Genomic DNA, 14,668 nt, shown 5'->3' with positions numbered 1-14,668 from the left:
CACTGTCTAATTAAGTCCTTTCGAGAGTGTCAAAGTTTATATTTTCTTGGAGACAAGAGGTTGTGCCTTCTGTATCCCCTCCAGCTATTACCCAGCTACTAATCACAGCGGCACGTCTTTTAGTTTGCGTGGAAGTGTGTGCGATACAAGATCCAATTCCTTTTACAGCTCCTCAGGGTAAACAAGAACAAAAGGGCAACTCTACCTTAATAGACATTTTTCTGAAATATTTTCTGGACCATTGTGCCAACATGTCGCGTTAGACAGCCATGTTTGTGAAGCAGTTTCACATTTTGGCGCCTCAAGCTGTTTTTATTTACCTGGTCATGTTTATTCCAGCGTCCATCTTAGCTTGGCATGCTTTCAAAAAGAGCATATCTTTATTGATTCTTATGTTATCGAGAAACTGCAGAGTTGAAAATGAAAGCACAGAGGTAAATAGCTTGTTTCTAGCTTTTAGACGAATGAATTGATTGGCAACATTAACCTTACAAAAGAAAACAAAGTTGAAGCACCTCATTACTACAGAAGATGCAACCAGATTTATTAACATAATCTCTATCGATTTAGAAATAAAGCTTTTTAATACCTAAGGTGGATGAAGTCATCGGCCTGTTGAAGTGTGACAGTGTAAGAATTGCTCACCAGTTTTCCTCATTGCTCAAAATGAGAAATGCTTCAAAAGAGAATAGGACTAAACTAAAATATGCACTTCCTTAATTACTGTCCACAAAATGAAACCTGCCAGTAAAATCAACACTGACTCATAAATGTGATTCTAATATTCTGCTATTCCAAAAGTAATGTTTACATATCTACGTCTAATCTATTTTTTGTTCTTCTGGAAAGGAATGCATTTTAATTGCATATAAATGTAAAAAAAAAAAAAAAAAGAAAGAAAAAGTTTTAATAAATAAGAGGTAAAATGCCAGCTCTGCTATTCTTAGTGCTACACCGTTTGGCTTAAATAACTTTAGTGGTTGAAACTGCAGTAAAGATAACAACATTAATGTCCTACATAGATAAGCCAAAAATATTGTTGCCCTTGACTGATCTAGGATTGTTTCTATTGAACCAGGAAGTTTGCTTCTGACAGGAAGTGCAAAAGGTATCTTTCAAGAGATAATATAAGCAATGTAAAAGGTGTATATATATATTTTTAATAAAGTATTTATTTATTTACATTTAGAAAGTAGGGTGTCAAATTATTTAAACCGTTCTGAGTAATCAATAAAAAACACATTGGCATTAGAGCAATCCAATTTTTGCTGAACATCTTTTTACATCTTCTATTTTGATGATATTTTAAGTTGGAAGGTATCCTTGCCATTTTAACTCCTTTCACAAATTTTGTATCTGATTTGAATCGGAACACTCCAAAATGGCAAATGTAATATTACTTTCAGTCCGAGGAAGGATCTGCCAGGGGTATGAATAATTTAGGACTTGATTGTATGTGCTTAAGCCCTACAATCAATGTTAACTCAGGTTAGAAGGCTGCAAAAGTGATTTATTGTTATGGCTTTCCAAGAACCTTTCTGATCTGCTTTTGTTCTGAAGTGCTATGCTAACGCGAGCATGCTAAGTCTTATATGTTGACATGGCTCGTTAATTTGGATCATGACATATTTCAGTGCAGCTCCAGGGAAGTGTGTCCTTTAGGATCTTTTGTTTTTATTATAATTTGTAATATTGATTGTTTTAGCTCCTCTTTGTGCAGCTTTCTCCCACAGCTTGTGGATTTGGGCACAGACTCTTCACTGTCATTACTGTTCAGGAAAATACTCAAGTCATATAAACACCTCCTGACCTACAAATGTTAAAGTATAAGTTTCTGATTAACACAGGGAAACTTTGTTAATAGTTCTAATAAATTCTGTGTCTGTCGTGTTATGTGAAGCAGCAAATGTACGAAAAAGGTATTTGATGCAGTCAAATCTGTTTTATTTTCAAACAATCACATATTGGTCGAAGTTGCATCCGCTCTGTGTCTCGTTTGCTCTCCTCAGGGTATCACCGCAGCCTCCCATCATCTCCATACTCCTCCACCACAGGGCCCAATGGTCAGAAGTTACCTGCATCAGGGCGACTCTCGTCAGAGTACCTGAATCAGAGCAGCTCCTCCAAGGTTCTCCTGCTCATGTGCAACACAACTGGGTCTGGACAGCAAGCTGCCAGGTAAGCTAGAAAAAAAATGGGATGATGGAGGGCTTATTTATTAATCCATACTTTACTGGATAAACATCAGGCCTTCAAGACGTCAGGTGGGAACAAATTTTCTGAGCTTCACACAGTTATTTGCCTTAAGTCTTTGTTCTTTTTGTAAATCTTTTGTAATTACACGAGGAAGCGTTGTTGTTTTAGCAGTCTTAGCAGCATCCCGACAGTAATTGTGTGATATCTGGGAAATTACTGCGAGCCGAGTAGTTTCCATGAAATCACTGTCCTTAATTTACAGCAAAATCTCTGTGTGTATCAATAATGTGCAACCTACCACTAACAGATGGAGAGCCAGATGTATTTGTCTCCAGTTTCTCGCACCATCTGCTCCTCTGGGGCGTGATGTTATTGCTTTCAAATGTGCGAACATGAATGCAATATTCACACGTGGATAGTGTTTTAGACGAGAGCAGATTGCAGATGCTTCCAAAAGCGGGATAATGTCAGGATCTGACATTTGAAATCTCATCTGCTCACAAACCACCAGCAAGGCTCAGTTATGCTCCAGTTGTAAATATTCAAGTTTGTCATCAGTTTAGGCAACATGCCTCTGAAAAATAGCCAGGAAAAAAAATCTGTTGCATTAGCGTAATTGAAAAGCTTTCTAAGAATTTGCAGAAACACTTTAATAAACAACCTTAACTGGTGTTCTCCTGGGGAAAAAAAATTCTCATTAGCTTTCAAATAAATCTCTAGCTTGTTGGACTCCAAATCATCTTAAAAATAATTGATAATTGTACTTTATACGTTAAGTTTCTGCAGGAATAATTTGTTATGCTAACTCTGGTTTGTGTTAGGGAACTGAGTCTATCAAACAGAATTAGCAAGATGTTTCTGCTTTTAACTTATATTTATCCATTTACAAAGAGATCTGCCAAACAACAGCTGCTCCTTACATTCCCGTCATCTCAGCTCCATAACTGTCCCCTCAACACATAATGCATTCCACTCCTGAGCTGGTGCAGATATAACATTGCACTTCAAATATCTAAGGTAGTCAGAGCTGCACTGTCAGGGGATGAAATGCTCTTTTAATTTAAGACTTGATGACATATTAGCTGGTTTCTTATCTTTTATTATGTACATTGTGCACACACTTTCACTTGAGGTTGATTCACAGAACGTTGTTTTTTTATAAGAATCTCAGTGGAATCTGACATAATGCATGGATAGGCCGTACTTGGAAAACCTTTTCTTTACAGATTCAGCTTTCAAAATGGAGAAAATTTTAAAAAATTTATATTGTTGGTAATTTCTGAGGGAAATATATATATATATATATATATATATATATATATATATATATATATATATATATATATATATATATATATATTAAAAGAAACATGTATTTATTTTTTTAATAAATAAAAGTAAAAATAAATTACAACATCCTCATTTATTCTTCTCAGATTTGGGCCTCCTTTCCTAATGCTTGAAGACAGGAATATCTCGTGGGAGCAGCTGCAGCAGAGCATCCTCAGCCAGCAGTATTATCTCATGGTGAATGGATCCCAGGCTCAGGTATTTACAGCACCCTCACCAGCCAGTAACACGCCACCCCGCAAGTATTTAGTGTCCTCATTGTCCCACAGTCACCGACTTCTGACAGCCAAACTGATTGAAAATGCAATGTAAAATTAAACCCACAAGTTGGACCTCTTATATTTAGAATATACAGCTCTGGAAAAAAAATTAAGAGACCACTGCACCATGAAAACCTCCTGGTTATTCCACCAAATATTGTTTTGTGGAGTCTTCCTGAGTGAAAACATTAGTATTGTTGTTTTCTTTGCGTTATTTGACATCACTGCAGCACTGCAACTTTGTCATTATTTTAACCATTTCTCATTTTATGCAAATAAATACTAAACTTTTGCTTGGAATTTTGGAGACATGTTGTCAGTAGTTCATAGAATAAAAGAACAATGTTTTTAATCAAACATAAAACTATAAAAAGTAAAATCAGAAAAACTGGTCATTTTAAGTGGTACTATTGATTTTTTCCAGAGCTGATTGTAAAAAAAAATAAATAAATACAAAAATAAAAAAATCTCCTTCACACTTCTAGTTTTAACCATACAAACTTTATTTGTTGCTGAAAAATATGAACAATATTTTGGACTAATGCAAACTTAGTTAATGAATAGTAAAATATTTACGTTTTTTACACCAAAAATTAAATGTATTTTTATTTAAAATCACATTAGTTGGACACTAAATACTTGCGTAAAGCACAGTTGTGCTGCTAAAATCCTGTCCAAACACAAGTTCACACACATGGGTCATACCAGCAGCACGAAGGTTCCGTTAGTTCAATGTTTGCTGTTAACGCCGTTGCAGCAATTTAGGAAAACAAGACGATTTCCTTTGGTTTCTTGTACAAACTGAACTGCGCTCACTCCTGCTGCGCTCCACTCATTCTTCTGTGCATCCTCTGATCTCAGCATGTTGGTTTCTGATCGGCTGCTGTTTCATGTGAAAGTCTTCCTCTACCTTCCTCTCTGAATAATGTTTTGCAAATTGTGACGGCTCTAAATTGGAAGCTAAAGCATCTTTTGCTTCATATGAAATCATTTAATTTTTGCTTTATGAGCCACAAATCACTGCTCTATGTTTGTTGAATAGACAGCTTCACATTAGCAGCCTCTTGCACAGATTTTTGCAAAGAAAATTCACTTGTAGGTTGAGAAGCAGAGTTGAGTACCTATGAAATCGATAAGAATGACTTACCATCATAGGGGGCAGTAGACATGAAGGTAGAAATGAAGTTGGGATTCTGTTCTGAGCAGTAGTCGCATATTGACTCAGGAACTCTAACTGTTTAAGCAAAATTAGGCCCCTTTTTTGGAAAGCAATTAAACTGCAAATATATCTTAGTTGTTCAAATTCAGTCAACCAATCCATTAAGTCATCCACTGAGCAGCACAAAACAAGACTCAATGACAGAATAAACTGTTTTGTATCTGCAAAGACTCAAGTGCTGTTTTCAGCTGAGGACATTCTTATTCAAATGTACTGTTCATTTAGGTCTTTTTACATATTGTTGTCATTATTTCTATTTATTTTATCATTTAGTTTTCTCTCTATTTTATACTCCTTTTGGTAACACTTTATTTGAAGGGGTGTGCATAAGACTGACCTGACACTGTCATAAAAGAGACTTAACACCAATCATGAACATGAAGGAGTCTTTATGAATGTTTACAACTGTTGTCATGAAATGTCATTTGGTAAATAATGACACTTTTACTGCAAAGTTGACACTTTTAATGAACTTTTAATACAAATTTTAATCAAACTTTGCAATAAAAGGGTCCTTATTGACCACATAATGCACTTTTAATGGATGTTTAATGGAACCTTTAGTGCAACTTTGCATTATTAGTGTCATTATTTACCGAATGAAACTTCATGACAACAGTTGTAAACATTCATTAACACTCCTTCATGTTCATCAGTGTTGTGTCATGTTTATGACAGTGTCGTGTCAGTCTTAGTGTTATTTTAATCCAATTAGATTTTATGGTAAACGCCCTCTGTGAAGCACTTTTTTGTACATAGAAGATGCTATATGGATAAAAAGTATTTATTAACAAAGAAGTTTTGGCAATTTTTCCATGGATAAAACTTACATGCTTGACTCTGCTGCTCAATCTACAAATGCCTTTTCAGAGTAAAACACCTATAGAGGTTTATTAACCATACCGCCAGGAAAAAGCTTTGCTGCAATAAAGAAGTAATCAACCAGACTCAAATAGGATTACTTTTTCTTCTTAGTTCAGTTTCTTTATAAAGAATACCTGTAATTGTATAGATTTTTTTTTTCTTTTCAGTTAACTTTTCTGGCTTTTGGCCTCTCCTAACATTGTGTTGTGGTGCCACCTACTGGAATATGTGAAGATATCTTCAAATAAATTAAATGAAAAATATGAACAAAAAGACAGAAATAATATTAACAGAAACAAGAAATGGATAAACTAAAATCTTACGTTTATACAAAACCTAACACAGAAAATATTCCTAAAATTTTCCTTTCTTTAATGTTTTGACCATCAACAGCCAGGAAGTATTGGCAATGTAGTTTACGTTGGTGCTTACGTTTTCCATCAAATGTTTTTGGCGCCATCATGTGGTTGGTTTAGCACATTACAGCCCCAAATTTTGATATACCTTCAAGTTGTGCTGCGTTTTCTATACACCATGTAACCCATGGCTGCTGCTCTGAATTAGAAGTTTAAAAGTTATTTGCTTAGATGTGAAACAAGTTAATTCCTAATTTGAAGCATGATGCTCCCTGAAGGCCAAGGAAGAATCGTTGAATCACCTGAAAGTGAGTAGAAAACACCAGTGAGATGATTAGTGAGGATTGGTGTTTTGAGGGTAGAACTCAGTGGGTTTATTTTCCCATGAAGTCTTCCTGGGATTATAAATCGTGTTAAACGGTTACAAATTAATATCCACTACAGTTTTCACTTAAACATCGGCTCTTATTCTGATGACCATAACAGGTTTTTCATATGTACTATATGAATGAGTTAACAAGGGAAACACCACAGGAAAATGTGTGTGCATCATGTTTCTGTAGCCAACTTTGATGTATTAAAATGAGAGGAATAAATGCAGCTATAACTCAAATCAGGAAATCGACTTTAACAGCTTTAAATTTCTTTATTAAGTCTAATGAATAAAATGCTTCAAAAACACTGAGGGAGAATACAGTTGTACGCTGAAAGTGTACAACTGCTGTGTCCTTCCTGCCAGGGTCACCAAGAGGAATGGGAGTGTGTTAAAAACAATGTGCTCTAAATAGACGTCTCTTTCACAGTCACATTCATAAATGTGGTATGAGAAAATAAATCATGTTCACTGAGAAAAAGTAGGTTGAACTCCTGGCTTATTGAAGAAACACCTCTCTAAATACTTGTGCACAATTAGCCATTAGTGTGAAGTGCCATTCCTGCACTTGGCTCCTTCAGAGTCGCAGAGCCAAGATTCATGTTCACAGATTAATTTGCTTCTCTTTATGCTTGACCACAGTTTCTGTTCGCAGTTTGTAAGATTGAGAATGTTAGCCTGATTCACCGATGGAAAGCACATTCCATCTGTAAATACATTTTCCCCATTTACATAAATCTGGGGTATCCAAGGTGCAGTTGGGGGGCCATTCGTGGCCCGTGGGATAATTTTGTGTGGCCTCTTTACGAGAGGTGAGTAGGCTTTGTTGAACCTGGGTGCTGAGGGTTGTGAACTTTGTATCCTTCCAACTATTGCACCTTAAATGACAAGTTCACACACACACACACAATTACCCCAGATACACACATGCACTCATACACCCATGAAAATACTTCAGATGGTTAAAGGTCAACCAAACACGTTCCTATTCCATCAATGTGGCCCGTCTATTTTGATGCCAGTCCACTTTAATAAGGTCAGTCAGGCAATCAAGATTCCACCTTGAGATATTTTTTGTAGATCAAATCTGCCCAAGCACAGGCAGACAGCTTCTGCACAAGGTATGCCTAAAACGCAGAGACAACAAAAAAAGTGAGAAAATATTTCAGTAAGTAAAAAGTAATCATAAAAATATAAATTTTTTAGAGGGATCTTTATAACTAATTATAAACGAGCATTTTTATAAACAGGAATACAGATTAATCCTCATGATCAGGATGTATAGACAGAATTACATCTTTTAGATCAGCTTCTGCAGCAGCGGGAGCAACTCCAGTCAGCTAAGAATGGGACATTTAGCCTACATTTTACACAGACTCACTGAACAGCAACAGATTGGGTAAAATGCTACCTGTGTCTTTTTACCATGAGAGTCTGTTGGTTGAGTAAGATTTGATATAAACAACATGAAAGCATGTCTGTCCTGTCCTGTATGAACGGTTCTAACTGGCGTTTCAATCAATTAATTAATCAATCAAGTTGACCAGTGTAGCACATTCCAGCAACAAGGTGGTTCAAAGGGCTTTACGTCATAAAAACATAAAAATATAAAGTCATATAAGATACCACACAGTCAACAATCGGTCAGTGTTTCATTTATTATGGTTCCAAAGCAAATTTAAACAATCTTCTGACTGTTTCAGCAGAATCATAAACCATGTTACAAATCACAAATGATCTCAACGTGGATTGGTGAAAAGAGCTTTGGGGTGTATAGCAAACAACCTTGTGACACGACCATGTCAATATGGGCTAAAGCATCTTGGGAACGTTTCTGTCACCTTGTAGGATCAATGCCATAGAAAGTCAGGGCAGCTTAGAAAGCAGAACAGAGTCCAAACTGGCATGAGAAATGTTTAGAGAATACAGTTGGCAGTGGCGATAGTCGTTCTTCCTTTCATTTACACAATATCACAGAGTTTGGGCACATCCTGTCCCAGAGTGGTTCAGAAAAAAACTTGTCCATCACGATCAAATAAAAAGAAGGATGGCCATATACCTGTAAAGGTTTGTATTTTTAAAAAATCAAGCTGTATCGTGTGTACCCTTTGCTTTACCATGATCCAGCTCCCAGTTTCAATTAGCAGTTCAAGATCTGGGGGTACTTTCAGAAATACACTGAAAGCTTTTCTTTTTGATAACTCCCTGGAACCTTCACCGAAGGACAATCCATTTAGTTATGCTGCTTTAGGTCTAAGCAACATAATAATGGCTCTCCTGCTTTATATAGCAGAAAAAGCTGAAACAATAGTATAAGTACCCACTTTTTATGGAAAATGTTATGAATCAGTAACCTTCTTCTAATATGATTTCATGGAGCTTATTTACCAGAAAGTGCAGATCCTTTTTTTTCCATCGGATTTAATAAATGAGCAAAGAGCCAATTATGAATAAAGAAGAAAAGGGAAATTATCCGTGCCCCAAGATTGATCTTTTGTACCACCGCTGACTCCTTACAAGCCTGTCTGGTTTTCTTTTTTTGCTGATATGATTTTAATAGATATGTATTTTAATATTGCTTTTTGATCTAAGGTAACAGATGGGTACTGTGTGTCTGTCAGGTCATAATTTAATCAGATTTTTATCTGTTTTTTTCTTTTCATCCTGCAGCTTTCTGTCAGATACATTCACAGATTCTCTAATCACAACAACACACCAGTCTAAAAAGTTTATCTGCTAAAAACTCAAAGGCAGGAGTGGTATATTTCAGCTATCCATTTAGCATTTAACCTTCCATGGGAAATATACTGCCAAGGAGCTTTAAGAGCCTCAGAATCATTCAAGTTTTCATGGGATTATTCAAGAAACCTGATCAGCCCATTGTTCAAACCCATACAATCGGAGAGGAAAATAAAAACCTTCGACAGAAACACGCCAGCAGGGTTTCTGTTCTGTTACTTGGAAGTTGTTCCACGCTTCTAAGTAACTATGGCACACGTCTCCTTAAGGAAGTAATAGACTTTACATACCTCTATTAGGTTGGCCTGTTCCAGAGAAAAACAAAGGGCTAAACCAGCCCAACCGGTCTTACAACTCCACAAGCTGAAAAATAAATATATCTGGGAAAAATGTGGCACACGTCCCAATCTTCAGTTCAGAGGTAGAATTAGCTAAACTCAAATCATTAGAAACACGGCAGAACGACTAAAACAAAATCACATTCTTCCAACCAGACTCTTTCTCTGTAGAGCAGAGAATAAAACTAACCAGGAGATTAATTGACAAGTCTGTACTGTCTCCACCACCACTGGCGTATTTTTATTCAACCACATTCATTAGAGCTGGAAGGCTGACAGCAGATATGGAGTGTTGTTTTATTACCTTTCTTATGGCTCACTCCTTCTCTAGTGCATTCACACTTCTCTGATCCGAGTGTCGACATAGGATATGAAGCAGGATTTCAGTTTTAGTTATCTGAAAACCTATTTCCCATGGAAGCAAAGTCCACAAGGCTGCAATAACGTTTTGGGCTAAACGTTTATTTTAAGCATTTCATTTCTAACAGATTGAGACACTTGAATAATTTTTCTGAAGAAACTTCACTTCGTCTACTTACATTTTCTTTCCAGATTGCCAACGGCCTTCTTCCCAGCATTGCGTTGTACTGTTAACTGATTTTGATAATGCCTTTAGTTCTGCCTCACTGACGATTATAATACTGCAGACTAATTGCCGTAAAGTGAACTCGATCGAGAGTTAAACTGATGGCCACAGTAGTTAAGTGTGAAAGCTTCAAAGGTGTTAGACTCGTGGGCGTGTTTGATTCAGGAAACGGTTCTTAGCATGAAATGTTATAATAGATTTTAGAAAGAAGAGGCGTGGAGCAAATCAGCAACTTCTCCTCATGAAAGCTCCAGCTGCAGTGTTGAGATCAGGTAGACAGGTCGAGGGTAGATCTGATGAAAAACCCTGTGGAGTGCAACTCCCCGCTGAAAATCCACCACTAGGACTTCAAAGCTTCCTCTCATGTGGAGCAAACTGGTTAGACTGAAAAATAACAGCCCCACGGCGCCAAAAAAATATTTTAGTGGTAGCTTGACTTTAAACACAATCATCCATCAGTAAAAAAAAAAAAAAAGGTGTCATGTACAAACGAGGCAAAAGTATCCAAACTTGTTGACAGTGTATCTTGTTGTTACAATATTGGTCGTATTTTGGAGATTTATTATCTATAGATCATCATAAAGTTCTACATGAAATTGTAACCAGATGTTTGAGTGAATAATTTTGCTTCCACTTCATATTCAACTTATCAAATTTATTTGTATAGCACATTTCAGCAACAAAGGCATTTCAAAGTACTTTACATCAGTGGTCCCCAACCCCCGGTCCGTGGACCGGTACCAGTCCGTGGACCAATTGGCACCGGGCCGCGCAAGAAATAATTCAATATTTCCGTTTTATGTATTATTTGAGTCTGGAGGATCTTTTATTTTGAAAATCCTTTAACCGGATTCTCTCGGTTACTTGCATGCCAACACTGAGCCCACAAGCAGTAAAATGACTAAGAAACAGATCAGATGTCTTTGGAAAGTTTCTTTGCAAAGGGGAAAAGGCCCATAGAAGAGACAGGAGAATGGATTTATCCCGGACCGGTAGGTGAGGCCCACATTACAATCCGCTCTGCGTAACATGCAGCGACCGGCTGCTAATGAGGCAATGAAGCTTCAAACTGCTTCGCCACGTAGAGACCAAGCACGCTGTGCATATAAGCAACACTTCAGGTGTTATTATCTCTCATCACTCCCTGATGAGACCGTCTCGTTGCAGAGAAACAAGCTCAGGGCTCCCGTTAGTCATTATCGTGAGTTAAAATTTTCACAAAAGTAAAATGTTTTTTTGTGGCGCATCTGTATCTTATTTTGACGGGATATGTAAACATTACCATAGCAATCAGTGTCCGAGAGTGTTTCGGCAGTGGTCGAGAGGAGATGAGTAGAGCTTGTGAGTATTAAGTCTGGTTTAGACGGAAAGATTTAAGAATGTCGGCCGATTCTCCAAACCTCTGTGACCACAGAGCTGATAAAAGTACAACAGGTTCGATCGGTTCGTGTCTCCAGCCACACGGCAGAGGCAACACGAAATGATTCCAGTCACGAACATCGCATACGGGAATTTAGAATAACCAAACATGGATGACGATGTAGAAGCAATAGTGATAGTTTGTGGAGTCATTTTAAGAGATAAAAGACGTAACTAAAAGAAAAGGCGGTGGATAAAAGACGACAGGAGCAGCCGCTCTATTTGCTGCACTATGATTTGGAGGTGACTGTGTTTTTTCATAGTTAACATTTTTAACTGAATAAACATAAACATATAATAATGACCTTTACATATAATAATAAACATTTCCACATATCATCTCCAATATCCACCGGACTCACAGTTGCGCAATATGTCAGCTGTTTGGGATTCCCCTCTGTTCTTACTTCACCGCGCTTTCTGATTGGCTACCTGTCACATTCAGCAGGTCATATTCTCGTTCAGTCAGGGAAAACCCCACAGGCTGCAATAAAAAGGCTAAGAAAACCCAAATTGGGTATATTCAGGATTTGGCGGGAACACCAACATGCAGAAGCCTTATCTGACGGTTCACGCCCCCTCCCCTCATCCCCCACCCGGGCCGCAGCAAAATTTCCAATTCTTGACCGGTCAGCGGTAATAAAAAGGTTGGGGACCACTGCTTTACATCATAAAAACACACACAAAAAATACAAAGTGGTTGAACACTGTCAACAATTGCCATCATAACACATCAAAATGTTGATTAATGTTTCATTGATTAAGTTTCCAACAGGTAGGTTTTTAGTCGAGATTTAAAGGCAGAAGTGTTTTGGTTGTTTTGCAGTTTTTTGAGAGTTTGTTCCAGATTTATGATGCGTAGAAGAAGGTGTTTGCTTTTTTCATGTCAAATCATCTTTTTTTGATGCTTATAAAGGACAGGCATGACTATTATAACCCTTTTCAAACTTAATTTCCCTTTTTCCCCCTCTGTTGCTTTTAGTTGCTGGAGTGATTATGCTTGTGTTTCCTTCTGCAGAATGCTGGCGTTGAATTTAAGGTCAGAGTGGTTGGCGGATCCGCAACCTACAGCTACTTGTCCCCAAAGGACAGTCGACCATTGTGCCACCCTGCAGTTGACAGGTAGGCAAACAGATTCATTCTCGGGTAAAGCAGCTTTAGCATCATCAGGATTTGCATCCTTAATGGAAGCTCTCAAACTGAGATGGCCTTGATGACAGAATAAAACCGTCCTACGTCATTAGGAACCCACATAAAGAAAATCAGACAGTCATTTAATTTTGGTGTTTGAACAGAAAGTCAGAAATCAGGGGGCTTTAATTGGATTAGACCAGAGGTAATAAACCAGGTGAAGGAAAATGGTTTAAGTCTAAAAGCGCTAAGGTAACATCAGAGAAAGAGCTGAACCATAAATAAGATATTAAAGGAAGGGTGTTATGGAAAAACATTCTTTTTTTTAGCTTTACATCATGTTGTGATGTTATTCCATCATCAAAATGATCCTGAAGTTTTTCTTTGATTCTTTCATTCATGTTTGATACATTTTTATTCTCTCATGCCAATATTAACACTTCCTCACACAAAAGCGCCCCTTATTTCCACAAAGTTCTTCCTTAGATCTGTAGTCTCCAGCCAAGCTTCAGCCTCTGAACACCCCTCCTCCACACCTTGTCCACTTAGCTCCTCTAGACCAGTGGTCCCCAACCCCCGGTCCACGGACCGGTACCGGTCCGTGGACCAATTGGTACCTGGCCGCGCAAGAAATAATTCAATATTTCCGTTTTATGTATTGAGTCTGGAGGATCTTTTATTTTGAAAAACCTTTAACCGAATTCTCTCGGATACTTGCGCCCACAAACACACTGAGCCCACAAACAGCAAATGAGTAAGAAACAGATCAGATGTCTTTGGAAAGTTTCTTTGCAAAGGGGAAAAGGCCCAGAGAAGAGACAGGAGAATGGATTTATCCCGGACCGGTAGGTGAGTCCCACATTACAATCCATTCTGCGTAACATGTGGCGACCGGCTGCTAATGAGGCAATGGAGATTCAAGCTGCTTCGCCACGTAGAGACCAAGCACGCTGTGCATATAAGCAACACTTGGGTGTCATTGTCTCTCGTCACTCCCTGATGGGACCGTCTCGTTGCAGAGAAACAAGCTCAGGGCTCCCGTTAGTCATTATCGTGAGTTAAAATTTTCACAAAAGTAAAATGTTTTTTTGTGGCGCATCTGTATCTTATTTTGAAGGGCTATGTAAACGTTACCATAGCGACCAGAGTCAGAGAGTGTTTGGGCAGTGGTCGAGAAGAGATGAGTAGAGCTTGTGAGTCTTAAGTCTGGTTTAGACGGAAAGATTTAAGAATGTCGGCCGATTCTCCAAACCTCTGCGACCACAGAGCTGATAAAAGAACAACAGGTTCGATCGGTTCGTGTCTCCAAGGCAGGAGCAACACGAACCGATTCCAGTCACGAACAACGCGATTCCAGAAGAAAATCCACAAAACTCCCAACATAGCATACGGGAATTTAGAATAACCAAACACGGATGACTATGTAGAAGCAATATCAGGATGCGGAGTCATTTTAAGAGATAAAAGACGTAACTAAAAGAAAAGGCGGTGGATAAAAGACGACGGGAGCAGCCGCTCTATTTGCTGCACTATGATTTGGAGGTGAATATGTTTTTTCATAGTTAACATTTTTAGCTGAATAAACATATATAATTATGACCTTTATATATAATAATAAACATTTCCACATATCATCTCCGATATCCACCGGACTCACAGTTGCGCAATATGTCAGCTGTTTGGGATTCCCCTCTGTTCTTACGTCACCGCGCTTTCTGATTGGCTACCTGTCACATTCAACAGGTTGTATTCTTGTTCCCAGTCAGGGAAAACCCCACAGGTTGCGATAAACACCAACATGCAAAAGCCTTATCTGACGGTTCACCCCTCACCCCCG

The 14,668-nt window shown here is 38.0% G+C and overlaps 1 protein-coding gene across 1 annotated transcript in view; it reads left to right on the top strand.

Annotated features, from left to right (window-relative positions):
* Positions 1–14,668, top strand: part of usp43a (ubiquitin specific peptidase 43a) — a 122,952-nt gene that overhangs the window by 60,763 nt on the left and 47,521 nt on the right. Inside the window, exons 7-9 of the mRNA XM_008414659.3 lie at positions 2,010–2,178; positions 3,633–3,744; positions 12,719–12,822. Of these exons, the coding sequence (XP_008412881.2) occupies positions 2,010–2,178; positions 3,633–3,744; positions 12,719–12,822 (385 nt within the window). The remainder of the gene's footprint in view (positions 1–2,009; positions 2,179–3,632; positions 3,745–12,718; positions 12,823–14,668) is intronic.

Source organism: Poecilia reticulata, chromosome 1 (assembly GCF_904066995.2).
Source record: "Poecilia reticulata chromosome 1, P_reticulata-male-v2, whole genome shotgun sequence".
Lineage (NCBI taxonomy): Eukaryota > Metazoa > Chordata > Actinopteri > Cyprinodontiformes > Poeciliidae > Poecilia > Poecilia reticulata.
This window is presented reverse-complemented; position numbering and strand designations above follow the sequence as displayed.